Source organism: Sabethes cyaneus, chromosome 3 (genome assembly GCF_943734655.1).
Source record: "Sabethes cyaneus chromosome 3, idSabCyanKW18_F2, whole genome shotgun sequence".
Lineage (NCBI taxonomy): Eukaryota > Metazoa > Arthropoda > Insecta > Diptera > Culicidae > Sabethes > Sabethes cyaneus.
The window spans coordinates 171,282,447-171,308,643 of NC_071355.1; the positions used below are offsets into that span (position 1 = coordinate 171,282,447).

The 26,197-nt window shown below is 42.7% G+C and overlaps 1 protein-coding gene across 1 annotated transcript in view; it reads left to right on the forward strand.

Moving 5' to 3' along the window:
- The window catches only part of LOC128740411 (uncharacterized), a 57,646-nt gene that overhangs the window by 27,212 nt on the left and 4,237 nt on the right, over positions 1-26,197 (forward strand). The window contains exons 5-8 of the mRNA XM_053835952.1: positions 18,713-18,851; positions 18,935-20,226; positions 20,290-20,610; positions 20,666-20,813. Of these exons, the coding sequence (XP_053691927.1) occupies positions 18,713-18,851; positions 18,935-20,226; positions 20,290-20,610; positions 20,666-20,813 (1,900 nt within the window). The remainder of the gene's footprint in view (positions 1-18,712; positions 18,852-18,934; positions 20,227-20,289; positions 20,611-20,665; positions 20,814-26,197) is intronic.

A 26,197-nucleotide genomic window follows, 5' to 3' on the forward strand; every position in this document is an offset into this window, starting at 1 on the left:
CTACATGGGGGAATTAGTTATAACCTTTTTAACGTTGTAAATTAAAAAAATAACACGACTTTATTCAAAAATAACTATTTTTCTGTATTACCATGATTGGTAAAATTTCACTACGATGCGCCTATCATCGTAGTAGGCTATTAGTAGTAAACGCCTATTATCGTAGCATACGAAAGCACCATTTCTCTCCGCTGTCACTTTTGGTCATAGTGCGTTGTTTACCGAGTGTGATTGAAAATTAATTTGCTTTCATTAGCTTTTGCTGTTATTAAAATATCAGGTATGACCAAAAATTAGTCACATATTACTTATCACATAACTACAATATTTGATTTACGTTCTACAATATGTGTCCACAGCGAAAGCAACGCAAGTTTAGTTACGCAAGTTCGAGATTTCGAAGTCTACTATCGTTTATATGTAGGAGAAATGTGCTGTCAAAAATGGAGGAGCAGCAAATTATCGGCTGGTTGAACAGTATGCTGGATCGGGATTTTGCTGTGCCCCACCTTCTGTTTGAAGATAATGAGTACCTGACGTCAAATGAGCAGATTACGCCATTCCGGAACAATCGGTCAAGTATAAAGACACTTGTAAGTAACGAATTCTATTTGGGACCAGTAGGGATCACGAGAGAACCGTCGAAAAATTATGTGAGGCAAACGGTGCACACTAGAGATGGTCGGGTATGAAAATTTGAATACCCGAACCCGACCCGTACCCGATTAAGAAAAAAATTTGAAGGCCCGTACCCGACCCGAACCCGAAAGTTAATTTTATAATACCCGAACCCGACCGGAACCGGCGGGTACAGGTACGGGTCCGGGTCTTCGACCATCTTTAGTGTTGAATGTGGTCAATAGAGATACCCGATCCGACCCGTACCCGGTTTTAAAAACTAAAATTAAGAACCAGTACCTGACCCGAACCCGCAAATTATTTTTTTTTTCAATACCCGAACCCGGCGGGTACGGGTACAGGTGGGGGTTTCGGGCAAATTTTCCGCTACCCGACCATCTATAGTGCTCACGTATTGCGGTGTTACCTCTGATTAATCAAAGTTCTCATCATAATCAGCCTTCCGATCCCAAAAAGTTCTGAAACGTTATCCATGCTTACTAAATATGTTACTCATTTTCAGGACACAAAAGAAGGGCTGGTTTCATGTGTCGTATTCTCGGGTTTCTATCCGCCCACCAGAGGTCATTTACGAACCCTATATGAGGCGGCGTGCACTAATTACGCACTTCTTCCTGCTTTAGGCAATGCGAGCTGCTTTTGATAATACTCCATGTCGCAATGCTACTTTCGCTTCCACCTTAGATGCGTTATGTAAACTATGAATTATTTTTGCAATAAAATTAACACAAACGTCGTAATGTATTTTTCGCTACTCATTTTCAATTTATTTGCAATTATTAATTGATTTTTACGAATTAGTCTTTGATGTTCTAGTATATTACTATAATTGGTACACATATAACGAAATGCCAGAAACACTGCTACTATATTTGGGACATTGCAATAATATTTTCAAATCAAGTTTTTAAGACCTATAATCGAAAAATCTTCAAAACTTAAGCTTGATTCCTTTTCTACTGATCCCAAATTACTAGAAAACTTATAGGTATTATACGTTTTGACTCATAACTGGATATTTATACGTAAATTTGTCTTAACGGACGACATATCTCCACCATATTTGGTACATCTACCCTAGTTAATAGATATTTGGTTGCGCACATATTTCGTTGAACTAGCGATTTCCGAAAAAGCAGCAACACAGTATCAAACTTTCGTCACATCAATGAGCTTTTAAAGAGCTTTCAACTTTCGCCGCATCGATGAGCTTAGAGTGAGGTAAACAAACAAAACGCAAACGCAGGAATCAAAAACGCAATCCGATGCAAGCGGATTAATTAAACATCCTAGTGATCCTACGCATTATTCAGTTGCTGCTGTTAATTTTGATTGAATCGGAATGCCTTGATAAAGAAAACAAACCCTTTTTCGGGATGTTTGTAGTCAGTGCGGTTGGCTGCGGATCAGCTGTTTATGTTTGCAAGCTCCGCTATTTGACATATATTACCAATACTAATGCAATATTCAAATAAACGTTTCAAAAAACGTTTAGGTTTTTAACAAACACATGAGATGTACAGTACAGTGTTTGTCGCACTAACACAATAACGTTAGCCACTTTCGGTTCCGCCTTAAGTGATATCTGCTCGGACAGTGACCAGTCAACAGACCAGTAATTACCCGAAGATCTTTTCTACTAAGATTTAATAATATCCGGGGTTTTGCTGCACTTGGTCTTATGAAATTTTTTGCTTATCTGGATGTATCCGTGGCGTTCCAATTTTATTCTACCATGGACATTTCCCATTTTCTTATTTCGGTCCTCAGAGCACACTCCGGGACTCCGCAAAACGGTTCCGGACCAATGAAGTTTGATGCAGAACCTTCTGAAAAGCCTCTAGACTGTCGGCTTTTTCATTTCCCTCAATACCACAATGACCGAGCACCCAGTATAAAGTTACTTCATTCCTATTGGCCAATTGCCTAAGAGAGAGAGAATGCATTCCCACACTAGCTTCGATTTACATGTAAAAGTTTTAAGCGCATTGAGAGCCGCTTGGCTATCTGAAAATATGCAGATCTTTGCAAATCTGTACATCCTATTTAAACATATATTCGCACATTCAATAATAGCGTGAATATCTGCTTGAAATACTGTTGGGCTATGACCCATTGGAATATCTTTCTTGACTCCAGGGCCAAAAACCCCAGCTCCAGTATTTTCACCCATCTTCGACCCATCAGTATCGAACACAATTGAACCTGGACGCAAGCTTGGCCCAGCAGACTCCCAAACATAGTGGCTTGATTTAACCACTTTGAAGGGAACGTCATAGTTTGTCTTCGTTGTCATCCAATCTTCAATTGTAGGAATATCTGGGTATAGCCTGAAATCCTTAACGATCCTTAAATGTCCTGTCAGATCACCGTCTAAAATCTTGTTATACCGTTTGAATTGCAGGGCACTTTTCGCGGCCTGTTGCTTCACAAATTGATGCAGAGGTAACAGGTAACAGAAGGGCATCCAAAGCAACTGATGGTGTACTTTTCATTGCTCCAGTTATTGAAAGACAAGCAAGCCTCTGAGGTTTACCTAGCTTTACTTGAGCGGTTACCTCATAAAGTTTGGGCCACCATACAAATGAGGCGTATGCCGAGGACTTGGGTTCTACTCCCAACCCCGCAGAGGTCACGAATGACCCAAGCTGTTAAAGTGACTATAATTAAACAAAAAAAAATTATGATTCCACGCGTCTCGACCAACAATGATCAATATTATCAATTTGCAAGAAATTGCACGCATGCTATTATTTTCAAAAATTAAGGCCTAGTATTTTATCTAGCGGCACTATAATTTGTCGGAAGCCAGTTAAAAGTGGTAACATATCTAAAAATTAGCGAACGCACTATTCGCTGGTTAAAAAGTTTACGATTTCCTCAGTATGAAAAGGCTTTCCAAACCATTACACTTCCGCCCACAAAATTTCACCTGAATTTCTCGACGCTCTGTTGTCGTAAATTGTTCCAATAACACCTATAATAGGGCGGCTCACAACATTTCGTTATTCTTCCGCTCCTTGTATTTTTGGCAAATTTTAGGCGATTTAATTTGTGGGTAATAGTCAGCCTCGACTTTCCCTGAAGTTTCCTCCGTTTGATGTTCTGCGATTTGTTCAGGATGCGTGAAATATGTTGTCTTCGCGTTACAGGGACATCCAAATGCTAGATGATTTAAACGGATAAATGGGTGATAATGGGTGTAACTATTCCAAACGACAATGATGATTTCAAAGATAAAATTTATCCTTATATACCCCTATAAACCACCCAGTGAACTTCGAGGTGCAATACTGGCCTAACAAGCCCGTCGTCGTACGTTCTCGGCTGAGCAGTGTTGCTAGACAGTGTCAGCAGAATTGTTGCATTAGCCCCGTAATTGTCCTTTACTCTAATAGCCAGCTGCAAAATCTGTCGGTAAGGAGGGATCAAGTCTTAGAATGACATACCCTGCCTTATAAGCTGATACTTATTGCTCATCATGCGTCTGATTCTCCCCAGAACGGACATTTTTATTGCAAACATGCCATAGAATCGCAAATCTTGATGAGTGTAATAATCACCCATAATAAGGCAAATCCATTCTTTCATTCCATTGCCTAATAGTTAAACTTTCGTTGAATGACTTCCGTCTCACTGTATGAGATAATCTAGCCGGCTTCAACGGTCATTACACTTGTCGCAAAATAGCTAGGAATCATGAAGTTCAAAGTTTTTCTACGTACCTAGTCATGCCAATTTCCAAACCACACAAAGTGCAACTATCATGATCAGAAACTACCAACTTCGTAGACAATTACCCACGGTAACGCCACTTCGCAAGAAAGAAGTAACACTCTAACGATGATGATCATAATGATGATGATGATGGTGTGGGTCAAATAATTGAATTACTCATTCGGGTTTCGTGACACAATTATTCGACTAACATGAAAAGAACACACACCGTATAGGTAGCATGAAAACGTTCAGAACGGGGGGAACCTTGAATGGACAGAATATTTTACCGCTGCTGCTAGGTTAACACCGACGGTAAATCCGTTAAACATAAGCCAACTGTCATCTACTCATTAACCTTGACTAGATCCGATAATTATCTGTACCATCCATGTAGGTATTTGTATGAATGTGCGCAGTCGCCACTAAATGAAATGAGATATATTTTTGCCATATGCTAGTTTTTACAATTATGATACAACATCAAATATGGAACAATTATGAAGTTAAAAAAATGGGCGTATTATTCATCATTTGAGGTAAAATAATTCATGGACAGAAGCTCTTCAATAATGACCGGCAGGTACTGAATATTAAATTAATTTTAATAGCGTAATTCCTAACGTATGGTGAATTAGATTTTTTGTGTTTTAATTTTTGGAAGTCTATCTCTTCTATTCAAGCGTGTTTATACCCGCTGTTAATGTACAAAGTAATGTCCAAGTTATTGTTTTAAACCTACAGATTCTAGCATTCCCTTACCGAGTTTCGAGCATACAATGGCTAGCTTTACATACTGTCAACTCGAATATGTAGGTATAAAGGTAAAGTTCACCCTCCGATTGATCATGTTTCGCTGTACTTTTCGGCGCATTGTTGGAAAAAATTTGACCAATCCGCTTCCACCGGAAAACCTTGAACCACCCGTCAAAACAAAAGCAAAACCGACATTCAAAACGAGTGCCCACTCGAGTCATGCACAAACGCATCGCAAATTTCCGCTAAAATGCTCGCTTACATACAGGCCCCGGCTACGATGTTCATTTGGTGGGAAAATCAAACACCCGCAAAACCGCTCCATTTGAGAATAACCAAGCGGCTCCACCATAGCACCTAATTGCAGAACGACGCGGCGGCCGTACTTCTTCCCCACGCACACGACCCGTTGATGGCTGTGTTTGATATCTAGGTAGGTATATCGTGCTTGTTTTCTGCCAAATAGCAACGATTTTCATCGCCGGCTCGATAGGCACCAGTCGCAGTTTACGATCAACACCAGGAACTAGCGGTTGGATAGATTTGCGAAAACAAAGATGTCTACAGACCAGACGCCCATCTAACCGTGTCCGCAGAAGGATGCTCAGTGTTCGATACGCGACTAGCTTCGTAGAGTTGCTGCAGAAAGATTGAGACGAATATAAAAGACTTCACTTTGTATAGCGAAGCTTCCAGTAACAATTGGTCAGTTCATCGTGTTGAACGCGATATTCACGTGATAGAATCTCCCTAAAAGTAGTTGGTGCTTCTTTTCATTTCGTATGATGTGCGAAAAATTTAATTAGTTCCTGTATACAAGTGGCATAATGCAGTTCGGTTCAAAAAAAATGCTCGCACGTCATTAATAATTAAAGTCGAATAAATTATTAATCATCATTTTAACAATGTTTCCCAAACGCGCATGAAAAAGCCAGATTTCAAGGTAAATGTTATTTAGTGCATTCCAGTGTGCTCGCTCTTATGCAGCTGTGTTCAAATAATGATGATTGGTGATCATCAGGGCTTGTTCGTTCACTTTGACTCAATGTTGATTCATTTGACAGTACCGTCTCAGTCGAGTAAAATTTGACAAAGTTATATATGGGACATTTGTAGAATCAGTCATTATCTACAATTTTGCTGAATAAAGTTTTACTGTATGTTTTGTAATTACGCTGATACAATGTTAGTACCTTATTAGTGACTAAATGAATGCTCATTTAGTTACTAATGACGTACTAGCAATATAGCATCGTAACTAGTACAGATACAGCAAAACTTTATTCAGCAAAATTGAAGATGATAACGAGTTCTACAAATATTCCATACACAACTTTGTCAAATTTTGCTCGGCTGAGACGGTACTGTCAAATGAATCAACATTGAGTCAAAGTGAACGAACAAGCCCTGGTGATCATAGATAAGTACCCATTCTAGTCGTAGTGAATCGAGAAACGCCCTGGTTTGTGAATTATGATAGGTGGCCCAGTTCGGGTTTAAATCTAAATCTGTCATACCATCGAGAGCCGTCAGCTATCGAAGAGCCACCGAAATAAAACGGCTGTTAGATATGAGAAAAATTGTTCGTTCAAGTGTAAAAATTAAACAGAATCAACAATGATACGAAGCGTAGTGCATGTGATGATCATATTATCGTTTGGAGCGCAATCAACTATCATTATAGTTGAGGATGCTAAAGGTAATTCGTGTTTATCGTGTCTTGGCAGTCATATAGTTTGTTGTTTGTTTTATGAAGTATAATGTGGTCATACGAATTTACGAATAATCAAGATTTAATCATTCCATGGCGTACAAGTTAAAACAACAATAAAGTTATTGAACTTTAAAATATCTGGATTTGTTTTTTGAGGACCTAACCTATAAATTTACAATTTACAATAAATAATTGTCTTGTATTATTCGAGTAACAATATGGAAAATCATTATAAAACGGAACAGTGAAACAATCAGGTGCTAATCTATTTTTAATAAAATAATCTTCAGTTTTAAGTCTCTTCACTGAATTTTTTTGGTAAATAGAACCATAACGTATTACTGTATAGAGTTATGGAAAAAGATAGTTTTGAACAAAACCGGCTGAATCTATCGTAAAGTTACAATACAGTCGTACATAGTTACAATTACTCATATTATGGTAGCCTAGAACGTACACTCTGACGAACCTCTGGTGAAAGTAAGTTTTATGCTAACCAACCCACAACCGAGCTTATATTTCAAAATCCGTGCAGAGTAAGGGCCTCTTCCAATTTATTTTACCACATATTGTTACTATTGCCTTCCTATATAATTATCACTTATGTAATGATAAATATTTATTGCTATCTAATTTGCATTTAAATTTCTTCCATTTAACTAATCCATGCACGCATGAAGGAACCCCCCATAGATTTTACTATTTTTAATGTCAGCTGGAAGTTGATTTCATAAGTCGATTGCTTGCTTACTTACTTACTTAGGTGACTTGCCGTCCAAAGACAAAGCCTGTTGAACAAAGTTTCCCCACGGTTGAACTCGCTCGGTTGAAGGCTACCGCTCTCCAATTCTTCGGACACTGAGTACTCTCCGCCAGATCTCGCTAAACCTGGTCTAACCGTCTTGTTCCTACCGGATTTGAGGCGAACACCATCTTTGCAGGGTAGTTGTCCGGCATTCTTGCAACATGCCCTGCCCATCGTATCCGTCCAGCTTTAGCCATCTTTTGGGTGCTGGGTTCGCTATAGAGCTGTGTGAGTTCATGGTTCATCCTCCGCTTCCATACTCCGATCTCCTGTACGCCGCCGAAGATCGTTCTTAGCACGAATGGAAGAGTGATGGTGGTGTTGTACGCCCATCGCGATATCTCAACTGTCCATTAACCAATAAAGTTGATTTTTGGTAGTTGACCAGTTTCTACCATATATTAACAATGTACCAAAAATCAACGTTATTGATTGATTGACAACTTATTCGGGGGACTGCTGTATATGAATATATATTTTTCTTCAAAGACATAACACTAGAACGGAATTAACCTTTTTAACTGACAAATAAGCTATGAACTGTTACACTGTTGCCTGTTGAAAATCCGGATTGATCGGCATAAGGTTGAGCGCCATATTTATCGGTGACCCTACTGCTTTTCTTTTTACTGTGTAAATTCTTCATGATCGTAGGTGCAACTTGCGATGATGAAGTGTTTTTGTAAAAAGAATAAATTTTCTGGATTTTAATCACTTTGTGCTCCTGGCGAATTTTATAGTAGGACAAACCACCTACACTAAGAGTATTAAGGCCAAGACACAATGCATACGGATTTCACTCATTGCGGCAATTTGACAGTTTCTCCATGGGTTTTCTGTCGAATTTCCCCAACGTAGTAAAATCCGTATGCATTGTGTTTTTGCCTTTAGCCATATGTGCCGCCTAAAGGGTGTCCCACATCAAATTGCATCACGAAAGAAACGCTGTAGAAAATTACCCATTGAGTATTTTATCTTGAAAATTTGTGTAGAAGTGGTTTAGAGTGTATTGTATACACTATATATTCATCGCGGTCAGTTTTCCGAAAATTGGAAAAACTACATCATCCGAAAAGCAACGCCGCGAATTTATTTTGCGCAAGCACCTGGAAAATTCTCAAGTCATCATGCATGATGAGACTAACGTCAAGGCGGACTACCAGCAGCTTCCGGGGCTGCTGTACTTCACCGCTCAGCACAAGTTTGATGTTCCGAAGGAAGTAAGGATGCATAAACTTTCAAAGTTTGCCAAGAAATACATGATGCGTCTGCTCCCTCTGTTGAAGCAACACAACAACAGTCAGTAGGATTTTTGCACAAGCTCCGTAACTGTTCTGTACTCTAATAGCCGGCTGCGAAGTCTGTCGATAAAGAAGGGTCAAGTCTTAGAAAGGACGTTTAATCCCACGACTTTGCTTTGCCATAACCGCACAAGTATTTTAAGCTTAACTCGAGAACCTGGTATAGCGTCGTGGTCGGTGAGGTGAGGGAACCGTTTTCGTCGCGGAAACTGTCGTCCGGCATCCTTACGACGTGTGTGGCTCACCGTAGCAAACCGGCTTTCGACAGATGTACGATGGGAATCTCTCCAAGTGGCGTCTGTAGCTCGAGATTCATACGCCTACATCACTCTTCGTTCAGTTTATACTCCGCCGAATATTGTCCACTGCATCTCGAATATGGCAAGGGCGCCTATATTCTCCGTAAGCTGCTTCAGGTCCATGAAGAATTACTGGTCTAATTAGGGGTTTTTACATTGTCAGCTTTGGACAGCTGTGTATGCTTCTAGATCATAGCGTTTTGCAACGGTTAAAGTAGGCACAATTTCTCACCTAAATGCGTAGCTAGATCTCCTTACTAGTGTTGTTGTTCGCTATCACCAGCGATCTCAAATACACAAACTCATCTACCACTTCTAGTTCGCTCTTTGCCGTCTGTGGAAACATGAGACCCTTCCTTTCATCTGTTTGGTCTTCAAAGCATATATTTTTAGCCTAATCCTCCTGAACTCCGCTCTAAGGCAGCTCCTTTTGGTGAAAATCGTGCTTCTCGTTTCGATGCCCATTCATTACGTCTCGAAGGAACCCTAGAGTGTCCCCGAGATACGCATGAAACACATCACTCGATCCAATGTAGCTCTGATCAGTCGCGTCAGTTTGTCTCGAAATTCGTGTAGCTGATTTCGATCGACTGCATCGTGTGGTGCTTAGAGGTCAATGAAGACCGAATGCGTGGGCACATTGTACTCTCGTACGTTGTACCTGTATGGTAAAAATCTGATCCGCACTGACGCGTGTTGTAACCGATCGTTACAGTATGATTAAATAATTTTTTAAATTTGTTATGCATGATTATGATAAACGCCCACCTATTTTGAATCCTGTACTAAACGCTCAACACAGTTCAAACACACTCCACAACACCGATGGGCTAATGGGTAACGGCACAAAATACAATGCGGTCGACAAACCGCCAAATCAAGTGAAAAGAACCTTTGGGCTGTTCTCAAGAATGTGCCAACGGCCATTTCGAATCAGGCGAGCGAGTGCTTCAGTTGTGCGAAAAATTTGAATTAGTGCCAAAGTGCCAAATTTAACGATTTATAAAAAGATTTCAAACCGAGACAGTCATTCAGGTAACAAAAAGGGAGAAATAACTTATATAAGCCCGAAGATTACACTAGAAGGGTAAATTTCCCACCCACGTATAGGACCTTTTAAGTATACCTTGGTATACTTTTCCTTGATACCGTTTATTGCGATTGGCGATCGCATTCCCGGGAGCTTGCGAGCAACCGAAGGCACTCTGCACTCGCTTCGGCCTAGGTAACCTGCCGGTTACCTACGTCTAACCGTAAAAGACCAGCGATTGGTCCTCTGATCTTCCGTATCATAACCGTCAAGGAGGACATCAACCCTCGGGCTTCAGCCCTAATTACTAAGGAGGATTCCCTTCTCGGTCTGGCAGAAGGCGGTCTCGTCCGTCGCCAACCGATCTCAGTCAACGAAGGAAGCGCTTGAAAGGAGAACTTACCTGGAACGCCTTTCCAGGTCGCCCATCCGTCGCCGCCATTCCATCGTCGACGCCATTTAGCCGCAGCGGAGATTAGCGAGCGCTCGCCGATCATTCTCAGCCACCACCGTCAACACGCAGAAGAAAGTAGTGAGTAGTAAAGTACCGTCATCCCAACCTATCGAACACACTACACTGGACAATAAAGTACACGTTTTTCAAAGAAGTTGGCCGTTTCAGTGAGAACTTTGTATCGCGAAATCCCTCTAGTTTGCCCAGTAGCGCGCCGACCTTGTGACGAAGTCCGGGTCTCGAACTGCTGAAGTTTGTCGGGGTAGCAGCTCACTTGGGAGTTGTTACAGTGTCCTCATGAAGTCAGCCTAATAACTCCCTATGAAACCTTACATTATCGGTAACAACCGGCGTGACAGGATCTGGGAGAGTACCTTGTATGCGAAATTTATCAGCATTATACCGCGTTAGTTGCAACAATCCGTTTACCGTTTTTGAACCACTCCTTCCATCTAATCCTTTGATAGCTTCTTCTCCTTGCAGATCTTGGAAATAACCCAGTGTAGAGCCGTTGTCAGCATTTTTCGGCTATGTTTATAAAGTTCTGCTAGTAGGCGGTCCTTATCGGCATAGGAGTTGGTCTTCAGCAACCCGATTTCTCGTTTGACTTCTTGGCGATACTGGTGCTGGCCCATTACTATCTCCCATGAGCAGATTATCTTCCGTTCCGCCAACTTCTGCAGCTTCCCAATTGAAATCCATTCCCTCGCCGACCTTCATCAAAACACTATTTCCACTTGGCGATCACCTCGCGCTCGTTTTCAATTGGTTCTTTCAATTGGTCTACCTAAGCTAAGCTAAGCTAAGCTAAGCTGGCAACCAACTCGCGCTCGTTTGTGATCAAATTCCCTGCCTCGTCCCTCACATGTCAGATTTCCGTGTGCGGCCCTTACGAGTTTGGTTTGCCTTATCATAGAACTTGGCCGTGTTTTTAGCACGGAATAGTTGTTCTAAATCGCTGTCATCCTTCTGGCGCTTTCAACTCTTCAGAATCGTGGTTAACTAGTTCATTTCTCATCGGTAGTTGGCTAAGTTCTCCCTAGTGACAATGTTCAGATAATTTTTCTAAGCCATTTTTTTCTATCCACCGCTCGTTCCCCATCAACCCAATCATTTCCCATACTCCGGGGCTCTTCACCTGATGCCACGGTAACGCCCTCTCCGCTGGGCCAGCGTATTCTGTCCTAACCGTCTTCGAGGATTGAAATAACTCACTCCCCAGAATAAGACAGAATCATCCAGTATTCGCGACTAGTTCTCACCAGATTGCGGGTTATCTAGCTGCATAATGTTCTGCCGAGCAGGACGGTATTGAAGTTTCTGGTATACGGTTGATAGTTTTGAGCGCAAATATACTGCTACTAGGTGATGGTCAGAGTCAATGTGCGCACCCCCTAGGGATTGTATATTAGGGAAGAACCGGCTATATATGAGAGCGTGTTCATGGTACGTTAGTTAGCATCTCCGAGTGGCTTTGTGGGCATCATAATGGATTCGACTCTGGATAGAGACTTGGGTTGGTTATTCGGCTTCTGTAGTCTTAGGAAGGTAACAAAACGATGTTTTTGTAAATCCGACATTTCGGCCTGGAAGAGTGGTCGGCAGTATATTGTATATTTGTATGTATGTATGTATGTATGTATGTTCCGCCATAACGCCAGAACAGCTTGAGCGTTCTCCTCTATGCATACATCTGACTTAACCCATTATGACCCAGCGTATGATATATCATACCTCGTCTTCAAAACCTGTTTACTGCTGAATTTCAATAGTTATCATTGTTAATATATCACTACAAGAGAGATAAGACATCAATCTGATGTGTGTGTGATATAATTTGTCAGTTTTTGTCATTTCATCTGTATTTTCAACAGTGCAAAGTTGTGACAAATGGCGGAAAAAAAGTTGAAAAAATGGCGAAAAAAATGTTTGTCTCCAAAACGCATGAAAAAGTCTACATTTAGTGACGAAACATTACCTGACATGTAAATTAGCATTTATATGTAAAGTCTATCACAAAATTCGATAAAAAATCTGTAAAAAAATTTGTAATTTGTTTGTTTAAAACTGAGCCTATAAAATATTTAACCTGCGATATTTTGGCCTTGAAAGCATTGCAAATGACGATTTTGCGTTTCCCGACACATTCGAGCCATAATATAATAGATTACAGAGTTTCACTTCATTTGGTCCAAATTTAGGTATACCCGGGTCATAATGGGTTAAGAGAATCGGCACAAGGGGGTTGACAAAAGGGGGATTTCCCAACTAGGCAAGAGATTCGCCATTCAGAGGTTGAAAGGCACAAACAAGCAAAAAAAAAGCGTTGTTTCTGTTTTTCATTATAGGGATTTTTGAAGAGCCAAGAGACAACTGTCGAAGAGTAGTGAACCGGCATCAAGAACGCCTTCATCACGACTAGTGATGAAACTCTCGGTAATGTGCGCAGTGGGCAAAGGGAATGGATATCGTATGAAACTTGGAGGAAGATCATCGAGCGGAGAGAGGCGAAAGCCGGCATTGAGGGAGCGCGAACTAGATTGGCTAAGACAGCTGCCCATCAACGATACACCGAACTGAAGAGGGCCATTAAACGAGTTTGTAGGCGGAACAAGAGAGCCTGGACTAACTCCCTAGCCGAGCAAGGGGAAACCGCCGCCGCCAATGGTAATATCCATTTGTTGTACGATATTTCTCGCCGACTTAGTGGTGCCAGGATGAATACAAAGATGCCACTAAAGGACAGAGCTGGTCAGCTACTGACTGACCACACAAAACAACTTAATCGAACGAGAACGATGAATTCAGAACGATGGACTGCCCATTTTGAACAACTCTTCCGAGTTTCAAATGTCAGAGACCAACAAAACCAGTAACGTATGACGCCAACAGTTCGTCGAATTAATCGCGTCAACTCGGAGGCGCTATCGCTGGAAGAAATTGCTCAAAGCTGACCCACCTTTGTCAGCCTATCCTGATTTTTTTTCCATGTGTGGACTCATCACTGCGACCAGTATCGTTGATCTATTGTGATATCGCCCGGGTGTTTGCTGTATGACCTGCACTGCATTTCTTTTAGCTATAATAGCTATTAAATGAGCGATATGCTAATTAAATTTTATGAGTGCTTGTGTGTATTGGGGTTTACCCTTCCTTCAAAGCTTGATCTACTTTACCCACATATTCCTCACTGCCAGTACTATCCCCATATTATAGCCGTCCCTGGCGAGGACTCATTCGTACCTCTGACCAGTACACTAAACTGTAGGAGGGACATTTGCACTGTCAAGAGGCGTCAGAGGGTAAATATAGAATTCAGCATGAAGGAAGGGTAATTGGAGGGGCCTGAGAATAAACCCATGCTAAAGTCACTTGACATCGAATTACTTGATTCTACTAAGATTCGAACCCACGACCACTCGCTTGTCAAAGCAGACTCGATAACCTTACGGCTACGGAGCCCCCCCAGCCTAGATGATACATCAGCTTTTCAGCTGGGACACCGCTACCATCTCGACCATCTCAACCTCGAAAACGTCTAGGACGCAGACACACTTAGGCATACAGGAGTTCCAGTTAAGCTAATTAATCTCATCGAGGCTCAACACGCGGCGTTCTCGTGCAAGGTTTTGCACAACGGCCTCTTGTCCGACCCTATAAGGGTTACTGCTGACGTGAGACAAGGCTGCATTTTATCACCGCTTCTGTTTCTCATCGTTATGGATGAAATATTCGTTGGAGCAATTGACAGTAGACCAAATCGAGGATTACATTGGAATCCTCGAACAATGGAGCAGCTAAATGACCTCGACCTAACCGACGACATTGTCTTGCTCGCACAATGCCGAAACGATATGCAAAGCAAATTAGATGACCTTCCCGAGAGATCCCAGTCTATGGTAGTGAACACTGACAAACCTACCAACTCTACTAACTATCACAGTAGCGGGACAATGGTTCTTCCTCAAACTTGGGGCACATGTTCTTTGATGTAATCAAATCAGCATAGAGGATCAGTATAAGGAAAAAAGATTTGTTGATTTCTTTTGTTCGGATTAAGGATTTTCGAAGAGTAAACAGATGTATGTATAAGTGGCTGCGGGACGTAAGATGGCAGCTGATCTCGGGAGGAAGAATTAGCTGATAATGGGGCAAAATATTAAAAATCAAAAACAAAAAAGCTTTGCTTTCAACGAAATTTTCGAAACGAAAAGAGATGCGCAAGCGGCTGGAATATCGAAAGGGGCTGAAGAGGTCCAATGACTGGTATTGTAAATCGACCAAACACAAGGGAATGGCAACCCTATACCTACTCTATGTGTTTGACAGTAGCCAACATCTACTGCATGCGTGGGTATTATTAGCAAAAATCTGGCTAAGATATGAAAATAATACCCATCTGCCATCTGTGATTTAATCACGATCAAACGTGGTGTCAAACTCAGGCCTATGACAAGAGACCATGTTTTTGTGACTAGAATCACAGCTCGCTCCCCACACGCTTTACACGAAGCTGAAACTAATACCACAGACAAACAGACGAGACACTCGCGTTAATTCCATCGTCCATTCAAAAACAACTTATTTTTCAAAAAAGCATGTTTCGCAACATGTCCACACCGCGGCGCTCGAGTGTTGCTTCGAGTTTCCAGTATAAAACCATACAAATGTAAAAAACCTACAGTATAAAACCCTGCAAATGTAAAAAACCTACAGTATAAAACCCTGCAAATGCAAGCTACTCCGCAACATGCACAACAGAGGGCACTAGTGTGCAAGCAAAATGTGTAGGACGATGGTTTTTGAAGAATTTTCTTCTATGTGTCATGTCAGTTCGTCAGTGCTAATACATATTCACCTAACCTGATGCTGGTGCGTACGCTTCATGAACACTTGCTTATCCGAGGCGAGGTTTGTTGTGGGCTCAAAACGAGACCGGCTCAAAATTTGTGTTACAAACAAACCCTGCGTATTCATATAACAATGTCAGTGGCCTGATCAAACTCCAAAAACAAACCCCCGTTGCCCGACACGGTTTGTTTTGTACACTCAAAAAAATCAGCACGTCAAGTTTACGTGAAAACACAGGTAATTCATCCATCACACTTTTCATGGATGTAACATTCACGTGAATTGTTGGTAACTCGCACTCATACTAACCAGTTTACATGCAATCCCGGTAATTTTATCAACTTTCCCATTAACTAGTACATGAAGTTCATGTCAGTTGATGTACAGATGTTTACATGTTTTTCACGTAGATGCAACGCGTTAATTTTTTTTAGTGTGGTTTGACGTCCATTACTGATTTTTCGCTACTAATATCATCAAATGTCTTCTTCTTCCACACCTCTTTAAACCTAATTGCTGCCATACTCCGGAACGCTTGGACGATTCTTCTTAAAACTTGACATACATGTTCTTTGACATAAGAGAATCACAATAGGATGCTTGATAAAAGGGAGGTGGTCCGTAACATGGAGAGAAGCTCCAAATAAGAAAAAAAGCTTTGTTTGTCTAACATTATGTGAATTACTGAATCGATAACTTAAAAATAATGAAAAACCAATATTTTACTTGACCAAACTCGTGTTTTAGTCTTTGACTTAATATTAATATTTTTTTGAAACGATGGTTTTACAATTGATGGAGGGACGCTAGGGGAAAGTAATGAAATTTTTTTGGAAAGGAGGGGAAAGAGTGGAAAGGAAGGGGGAGGTAGGTAATAGGTAGCTACGCTTAACAAGTTGTCGTTGTGACTCCTATCTTTTGCCCAATGCTGGAAGGTGCATGAGTCGAACCAAGCTATAATCGGAGATTATAACCGGATTTGAACCCACAACACCTGCCAGGGCGTGTGGCTCGCTGGTACCCGTGTACCTTTGAACCATAGAGGCGCTGGACAAAAGAAGACTGCGCAACCTCCCTTATTAATGTAGCAACCTATCTGGGTTTTGGGTTATTTTTAGACACACAGATTATGCCTCTTCCTCCGTCAACTGCAGAAACCACCGATCGAGAAGTTTTGATCTAACTTGTTATTACTTTCAGGACTTACGACTTGCAAGGTACTGCGTGTGACGTTGTTCGTCCGTAAGCGTGTTAGTCCGCGTTTGTCAGCGCGGGTCTTCGGAGAAAGGCTCCGTTCCTATGCAATTGAACAAACTCGTGTTTCGTGGTCCAAGCCAAGAAGGGATTTCATATGAATTTTTCCATGACATGAAATCGGCTATATGGCTTCTGAGAGACATAAAATGATCACCAATCGCTTTTCTTACAAGTACGGATGTTTTGTGATGCACAACATGACATATATTACTGATGCTAGACTGTTCCCTTATAGGAACCGGTTCCGGATTTTGACTGTCCGCCAGGCGTGGATGAAAAAATTAACATGTCCTAAGCAAATGTTAAAAAATAGAAAAAGTTATTTCAAAAAGCTACATTGCGGTCCCCTAAGGAACACCGAAATAACTCCAGAACCATGTGACATATAGCCGTGATCTGCAGGAATTATGAAATTAAAAAAAATCGGAAAAAGGCCCAAATTTGAAAAAATAGTTCACGAAGCTAAAACCATGTAGACCTTAGAGGGGTTAAATTATTTTTTAATTCGAAATAGTTCTTCAGTTTAGTAATGCTTATGTATCACACAACATCGTAAAGCTAGGATCTGCTATAATTCGAACCCACCCACGGTTACACAGTTACAGAATCAATAACCTTATGCATCATGTGTAGTTTAAATTCATTCTATGTTCAGAAGAAATACTAAGTTCATACTATTCCCGCCCACAACAGTTCCTTGACTTGCTTAGGTGCCTATAAAATTCATGCAGAAAAACAGCTTAGATTCAGATTTAAGCACTGTACCCATATTTCTAGCTTCAAACCAATCCATTCTTCCATTGTATTCTAAATACCTAAGGCACGAATATAACGAACTTAAGGAAAAGCTGTCAAAAACCGAAAGAACTCAGCCATGCACTACCGATTCGACTGGTGTGCTCTGGGCACTAAACTTACCGAGAGGCTCACTATTTTTTCAATTTCAAACCGAATCAACGAACATACAAGCGGGAAAACGCACGAAGTGTCGCAATTGGTAGGTGCTATATAGAAACAGAAAACATTGCATAAGGAAAACAGGTAGCGTGTATCTACCGGTTAAGTGAGAGTCAACGATGGAAAAGAATAACACAGATAAGGTTCTTGCATGCAGCGCACAGCTTGGTACCTTTTGGCGCAAACGATCTACGAGTCTGTTGATGTGGGTACAAACCGCGCGATGATTTTTGTTTCCGAATGTCAAGATTAGATGTTAATTTAATGTTTAAGAGTGAACAACTACAGCAGCTGTACTTTAAAAACTTGAAAATATTGATTCTATATGATGTAAACTTTCGTTAAGTGAGCTTGCCAAATTAAATAGTGTCCCCAGTAGCTTCCTCCCTGATATTAAAAATCTACACAAATCTGAAAGTAACCTCTGAGTTTCCGCAGTCATTTGCATTTGGAAGCGGAAAACGGTAATTGAACTGTAATTCGGTGCAAATATTTAGCTTGTGGTGGTAATCGACCGGAAGTGGCATATGCTTATGGGCAGACTTAACAGCTTTAGTTCTCTTATCGTGACAGGGAAATCTCAACAGGTAATAAAATTTAATAAAATGCACAAAACAATGGACCATTTTTTTATTGCTGTACGTTTGCAAGAAGTGACTCCATCACGATGACTTAAAACAGTAGACACTCTGTGCGACGACTTGTTTCGACCTCTTGACCACGATGTTAGTCATTTGGTTGCTGACATTGATCAAATCAGCTTTTTGAATACTGTCATTCGTTACTCTATGATTATTTGCTACAATGTTTTGGGTATTGATCCAACATGATGCTATCTTACTTATGACACTTCGTATTGATGGAAATCGATGCCTATTGATTACTAATTACTAATCGCATAATTTGCAACATATTTTTTACTTTTACTCTAGCATGCTACCGAAGAGTGCTGGCTGGAAAACGGGTTGCCCCACAGTGGGTTCGGAGGACACTGATTTGTGAACGAGTAGAAGACTGCCAACGCGAATGCGGCGATGAGCGACGATTTCCCTGTGAAGGTTTCAACTACCGGTAAGGAAAAAACAATATAATCGAATGCTGACAAAATTAAAACAATTGTTTTTTGTAATTCCACCACTCCTTTCATCATACAGGTTGGACCCAACCGGTCGGGGGCAAGGCGATTGCGAGCTTATTGATCAACCTCTGTCTCAGATTGATTTATACTCCAGCCTACATCAGCGAGATTCAAATCTAATTCGTGATCCGGATTACGACTATTACGAACGCGATCGTAGTGCTTCTCCTTCGTGTCGTACAAATTACGGCTGCAAGGATTGTGGACTGAAACCATACCGACCGCCCTTCGATTTCATTCGACCAACGACCTACCGTCCGCATGCCGACGGCTACAAACCATTTCCACCAGAGCGGATACCTTATGAGGAAATACACTATAAACCAATGACCGCTGTAAGCAAATATCGACCTCCCTTTTATGACCGTGATTTTGATAGATATGGTTCAAACTACTATCCATCACCACCTCTTTCACCGAGCGAATCATTCAGACCATCGTTCCCTTATAAGCCACAATATTCCGGTGATATCGATAGATACGGATCGGTAGATCAAGATCGTTATAAACCACCTCACGGTAGTTATGAACGTCATGACTACTACCGACCATCAATGCCGTACGGACCACCTCCAGAAGATCATCGACCACCTGCACATAGGCCTCGACATCCATATGAAGATCGCGAACCACCACGGCCTCCAACTTCTCCTGCACACTATCCAGTCCAAGGTGAGAAACCGATCGGTTTCATTCCATATTTGATTGGACAAGACGCCCACAAAAACTGGGGTGTTTATGGTGGATCATATGGACATAGTGGCACCGACTCCTACAAATCTGTTTCCGACTACTGGGGCATAAGAAATGAAATCAAGCGATACGATGGCCCATCATTCAACTACTTTGAATTACGAAGTGATCACCACCTAGACGACAACAGCATCTGGAGTTACGGAGGCCGAAAGTACGGTTTTGACGATCCGAACGCACTCAGTATTCCCGATCATCGTCCCGACCGTGGCCACTTCGGTCATCAATGGAGTAGAAGACCGGGGTTGGAAGAATGTTCCGTTAAATCTAGCGAAGGTTTCCGATTGCACAAAGGTGTTGTGAAGTACGCCCTGAACACGCCGACCGTCATCGAATGTGAAAGAATGTGCTTCTCGGAGTCACGCTTCCGATGTTTGACTTTTAGCTATCGGTACTCTACGGTTTCGCGGGAAAATTGCTTACTCTGCGATCGACCCTACAATTTGCTGGATTTTTATGCTGATTTAGAACCAGATCGTGACTATGACATCTATTCAATGACCGATGATCTCAAGGCTTGTCAACCAGAGTCTCATCCACCAATTTTCAATGCGCGTAATGTGTACCAGCTAGCAAATATCGTTGTACTTTTGCATTAATAGTTCTTTTTTTCTTTAGAATGTTTCATTCGAGCAATGGATTCATCTCGATTTTACAAAGCAATCATTCGTGACTCACTGACGGTTCGGTCGGTTGGTGAGTGTGAACTCGAGTGTATCAAGGCATTGAAGTTCACCTGCCGAGCATTTACGTACAGTTTCGGTCCACACACAATCAACTCCGTTATAGATAACTGCTTGCTGTCGGACTGGCCAGTACGAGATATGGACAGAGATCGCCACTTGGTGTTTGACGAAGGATTCGATGTATTTGAGCGTGCCAGCTACGGACAAGGATGTGAAATTCAGCCAATCATCGACGATAAACACCAGAAGAAATGTAAGTTCACAATTAGCCTACGCGAATTGATTAATAATGTTGGTTGTCATTTTAGTCTGCTACCTTGGATATGGCTCACCGGCAAAGCTGCTGTCATCAGCAATTAAGAAAGTGATCTCTGTGAATACTGAACTGGACTGCAAAAATGAATGCATTCGATTAAGAGAAACTACGCCATTCAAATGCCTTTCATTTAGCTTTGGGTAAGTTGAGCCCTTTTTTAGAAGATAATTTTTCATTTACAAACAAACATCACCATCGGCCATCGAGTTTAACCGTATATGCTAATGTGTGGAATGCTCTTAAGGGGGAACCAAAAAATCTTTTCAAGGTCAACTTAAAAACCAACACTTTAATAAGCAAAACCTCCGAGTTAACTGAACCGATTTAGACGGTTTTAGTAGCAAACAAAAACTTATTGTTGACGTCTACTCTGTTTCCACAGAGATGGGATGACAGTGACACTGATATTAAATTGAGTCAGGATGGCGCGCCAATCCAATTCGCCAACTAAAACTTTCCCAATGAAGAGCAAAGCAAAACAAAGCAAAGCAAAGCCTAGGTGTTACATTACGTTATCGAAACTTGACCTTCTGTTTTTATCGTTTTTATACGACGGACTTCGCAGCCAGCTGTTAGAGCGCAGCACAAGTGCAGGGCCAGTTGCTACGATCCTATTGACTTTAACAGCCTCTCCCAGTCGAGATTCGAACATACGACGAGTGGTTTATTAGGCCAGCGTCATGTTTCGGAGCCAACTGGGAGGCAATGGCAATTTTTCGTCTCGTTTCAAATGTGTCCATATCCAACGAACGACAATGGTCTTGATACGGCGGCAGATTGTATGTGTGCAGATGCAGATTCCTCCATGAGAGAAATTTAAACCTCTATAGAATAAAGTTGGATTGAATGTCTTCCAATCTCCATGACCGCATGCCTGTGTAAGGTCTTAATACCACAGCTACATATTCGCTTACAAATCGTACGAAAGAGTAATAAAGAACGCGCAGGCCTTGGTGACTTGCAAAATTTAAACCCGGAGATTTGTTGGTCTTCGCTATTATGCACGAGTAATGTTCCCGGAACGAGACCTTCTCGTTCAGGTGTACACCGAGGTCTTTGATGGCAGAGACTCCACGCCCGCCATCCACGTTGTAGTTCCATGTAAACGGGCTCTTTTTACGTTAGAAAGTGATTAGTTTGTTTGTTTTGCACCAGCCGACAAAGTTATTGAGGCTTTAGGCCTTTAGAGCACGCGACAATCTTCACTAGACTTGACACTGAGGAAGTGCTTCAAATCATCCGTATCCGTACAGATGTCAACACTGAAGAATAGTGAAAAAAGCAAAGGTCCAAGGTTGCTCCCTTGTGAAACACTATATCGATTTCAATATCGATTCGAATGTGCGTTCCCTAGTCTCACAGAAAGATGCCGATTAACCAGGTGTGGTTAAAATCAGGTAACCAGGTCAAAAGCACATCAAGTCTTTGTATATAGTATCTATTTGAGTAACGTTTTCCATGCTGATCACAGGAGATATGGTAGTTTGCTTCACACAGCTGAACTGTGTGGTTCAGTAAATCCCGAAGGAAGCTTTTCAACTTAGTAAATCCCGAAGGAAGGTTTGGGCGACTTCAATGTGAAGATTGGCTCAAACAAAGTGGACTCGCATTCAACGACGGGAAGAGAAAGTCGGATGCCGTTACGACGTCCACAGGTTGGAAACCCATCAGCATCCCAAGCCTCAGAACTACAGCCTGTCGGAGCTACTGTACAACAATGGATCGGGATCAACAACACCTTTGTCACAACCTGTGGCCTGCGCTGTGGCCGGGGAAATGGATTTCAGATGAAACCATGAAGTCCCACTTTTCTGCCATCATTGAATAGTCTCCAGTTCCACGGGCACCCGGTGCTGGCGAGATCTCGCCACACCTAGTTTTGCTACTTCGCTCGCTACGCCCTCTTCGTCTTGTTCCTGTCGGATTCGATGAGATAACGATTTTTGCATGATAGTTGTCCGGCATTCTAGCAGCATTGCCTAACGTATTCCTCCAGCTTTAGTCACTTTCTGAATACTGGGTTCACCCAGAGACGCGCGAGCTCGTGGTTCATTCTTCGTCTCCATACACCATTCTCTAGCACAGGCTTGATTTTGCTCATCTTAAGCATATAGAAACAGAGCAATCTGCTTCTCACAACGACCAAGAGCTTTTATTTTCTGTTCAACCGTTTGCTCTGCCTGCGAATGATGCATGCATCCTGTTTTCCCTGACAACCACTCATCTTGCGTAGAAGAAGCACAACTACAAGCAGAGCTAATCTTCTCTTCGTACACTGGAGTTAAAAGACTGTTTGCTCCGTATCCCGAAGAGAATACCGGACAGGCAATTATATGGACTGAAACGATTTGCTCCGTGACCTTGAGAGCATGCATTCGGTAGTGTTCCGGCAGAGAAAGAAAGATGAAACAAAACTGACGCTCACTCGGTGGCAGAGCAAAGCAGCAAAGCACTGAGGAAACAAAAGACTCGTCACTTCCCGGAGAAGGTAGCATCCGGGGAGAGAGAGAGAGAGAGAGAGAGAGAGAGAGAGAGAGAGAGAGCAAATTGATTTGTTTTCTGCGCTTTGCCGGTAAAACACCGAGAATTGAGATTTTTTTTCAGAGCACGATGGAAGCCTGCTCTAGCACGCCGCCAAAGCTAGTTCTAAGCACCGGCCGTTTGAAAACCCCGAGTACTCGCAGATCTCCTAGCAACGTCCACGTTTCATACCCGTAGAAGACAACCAGTCTAATTAGCGTTTTTACAAGGTTCACTTTGTACGGAGACTCAGATTGTTGAATCGCAACTGATAGCGAATTCTATAATAGGTCCGACTTCCGCTGATAATACGCCTTTTAATCTCACAGCTGGCTGGTAAACGGCTGAATAATGCGTACCGTCGGTGCCTTGTGCACGTGTAGGCATAAAATAGACCCTAAAGTGGTTCATAACCTCTTATTCAGCAACTCCTATTCCTACCGCCTCGTGGTACCAGCCGGGATACGAGCAACTTTGGTGGAGATCGGGTAACCAACCCCGGTGGAAGCCAAGGTCGTATGCTGACAGGAAAGGAGGGCTCTTTCGAGCTTCGTTGGCCCTCCGGCGAAACAGGGGGTTGGTGTAGCAGGCTTTGCAAGCCGTCACCACGAAAAATACTAAAGCATGGAACGAAGAACAAATATATTCTTACTGGAACAATCGGAATGGACCCACGCAACGAAAAAGGACTATGGATTGGAAACTCGGGACGTGGAACTGCCGATATCTCAACTTCCAAGGGAGCACTCGAGTGCTCTCCGACGTATTGAAGAGCCGCAAGTTCGACGTCGTAGCGCTGCAGGAGGTGTGCTGGAAGAGCTCAACGGTACGTACGTTCAGAGATGGACATACCATCTACCAGAGCTGCGGCAACACACACGAGCTGGGTACAGCTTTCATAGTGATGGGCGAGATGCGGAAACGGGTGATTGGGTGGTGGCCAATCAATCCTCGAATGTGCAGGTTGAGAATCAAGGGCCGATTCTTCAACATAAGCATCATCAACGTGCACAGCCCTCACCTCAGAAGTACCGATGACGACAAAGATGAATTCTACGCGCAGTTGGAGAGTGAATACGACCGCTGCCCAAAACATGATATCAAGATCGTCATCGGGGATTTCAATGCTCAGGTCGGCCAGGAGGAGGAATACAAACCGGAGATTGGAAGGTTCAGTGCACACCAGCGAACCAATGAAATGGGCCTAAGACTTATCGACTTTGCCACCTCCAAGAATATGGCCGTACGTAGTACCTTTTTCCAGCACAGAATCCACCATAAGTACACCTGGAGGTCACCAAATCAGACAGAATCACAGATCGACCACGTTTTGATCGACAGTCGGCACTTCTCAGACATTATCGACGTCAGATCCTATCGAAGCGCTAACGTTGACTCGGACCACTACCTAGTGATGGTTAAGATGCGCCCAAGACTCTCCGTTGTGAACAACATTCGGTACCGACGCCAGCCTCGGTTAGATCTCGCGCGGCTGAAGCAGCCAGACGTCGCCGCAAACTACGCGCATTCACTCGAAGCTGCACTGCCGGAAGAGGACGAGCTGGACGAAGCCCCTCTCGAGAACTGTTGGAACACTATCAAAACAGCCATCAGCAGTGTAGCGGAGAGCTCCATCGGGCATGTGGCCCGGAATCAGCGGAACGATTGGTTTGACGATGAATGTAGGAGGGTGATGGATGAGGAGAACGCTGCGCGGGCGGCCAAGATGCACAGTGCCACACGTCAGAACGTGGAAAGACACAAACAGAAGAAGATGCAGCGAAACCAAATCTTTCGGGAGAAAAAGCGCAACCTGGAAGAGCAGGAATATGCAGAGTTGGAGCGGCTGCATCGTTCTCAGGAAACGCGGAAGTTCTACCAGAAATTGAACGGATCCCGCAAAGGCTTTGTGCCGCGAGCCGAAATGTGTCGGGATAAGACTGGCAGTATTCTGACGGACGATCGTGAGGTGACGGATAGGTGGAAGCAGCACTTCGACGAACACCTGAATGGCGCCCAGGCGGAAAACCATGGCGGCGGGGAAAGCGATTTCGACGGTGCAACAAACGGGGAAGAGGTGCCAACCCCAACGATAGGCGAAGTTAAGGAGGCCTTCATGCAGCTAAGGAACAACAAGTCAGCTGGAAAAGATGGCATCGGAGCGGAGCTTATTAAAATGGGACCAGAAAAGCTGGCCGTTTGTCTGCACCGACTAATTGTTAAAATTTGGGATACGGAACAGCTACCGGAGGAGTGGAAAGATGGGGTTATCTGCCCGATCTACAAAAAGGGCGACAAGTTGGACTGTGAGAACTATCGAGCGATCACCGTTCTCAATGCCGCCTATAAAGTGCTGTCCCAAATCATTTTTCGCCGTCTATCACCAATTGCGAATAGATTTGTGGGAACTTATCAAGCCGGCTTCGCCGAAGGTCGGTCTACAACGGATCAAATATTTACACTGCGGCAAATCCTCCAAAAGGGCCGTGAATACAGAGTTCCCATGCATCATTTATTCGTTGACTTCAAAGCCGCATATGATACCATCGACCGGAAAGAGCTATGGAAAATCATGGACGAGAACAGCTTCCCCAGGAAGCTCATCAAACTGATTAAATCTACGATGGATGGTACGCAGTGCTGTGTTCGGATTTCGGGTGGATTGTCAAGTTCATTCGAATCACACAGAGGGCTTCGTCAAGGTGATGATCTTTCATGCCTGCTGTTCAACATAGCGCTACAAGGTGTTATGAACCGAGCGGATATCAACACGCGGGGCACGATATTCAACAAATCTAGTCAATTCGTCTGCTTTGCCGATGACATGGATATTATCGGCAGAACATCTGTGGCGGTGGCTGAACAGTACACCAGACTAAAGCGCGAAGCAGAAAAGATTGGGTTAAAGGTAAATACGTCTAAAACAAAGTACATGCTGGCCAGCGGAACCGAGGCCGAACGACACCGCTTGGGCAGTAGTATATTGATCGACGGCGATGAGTTT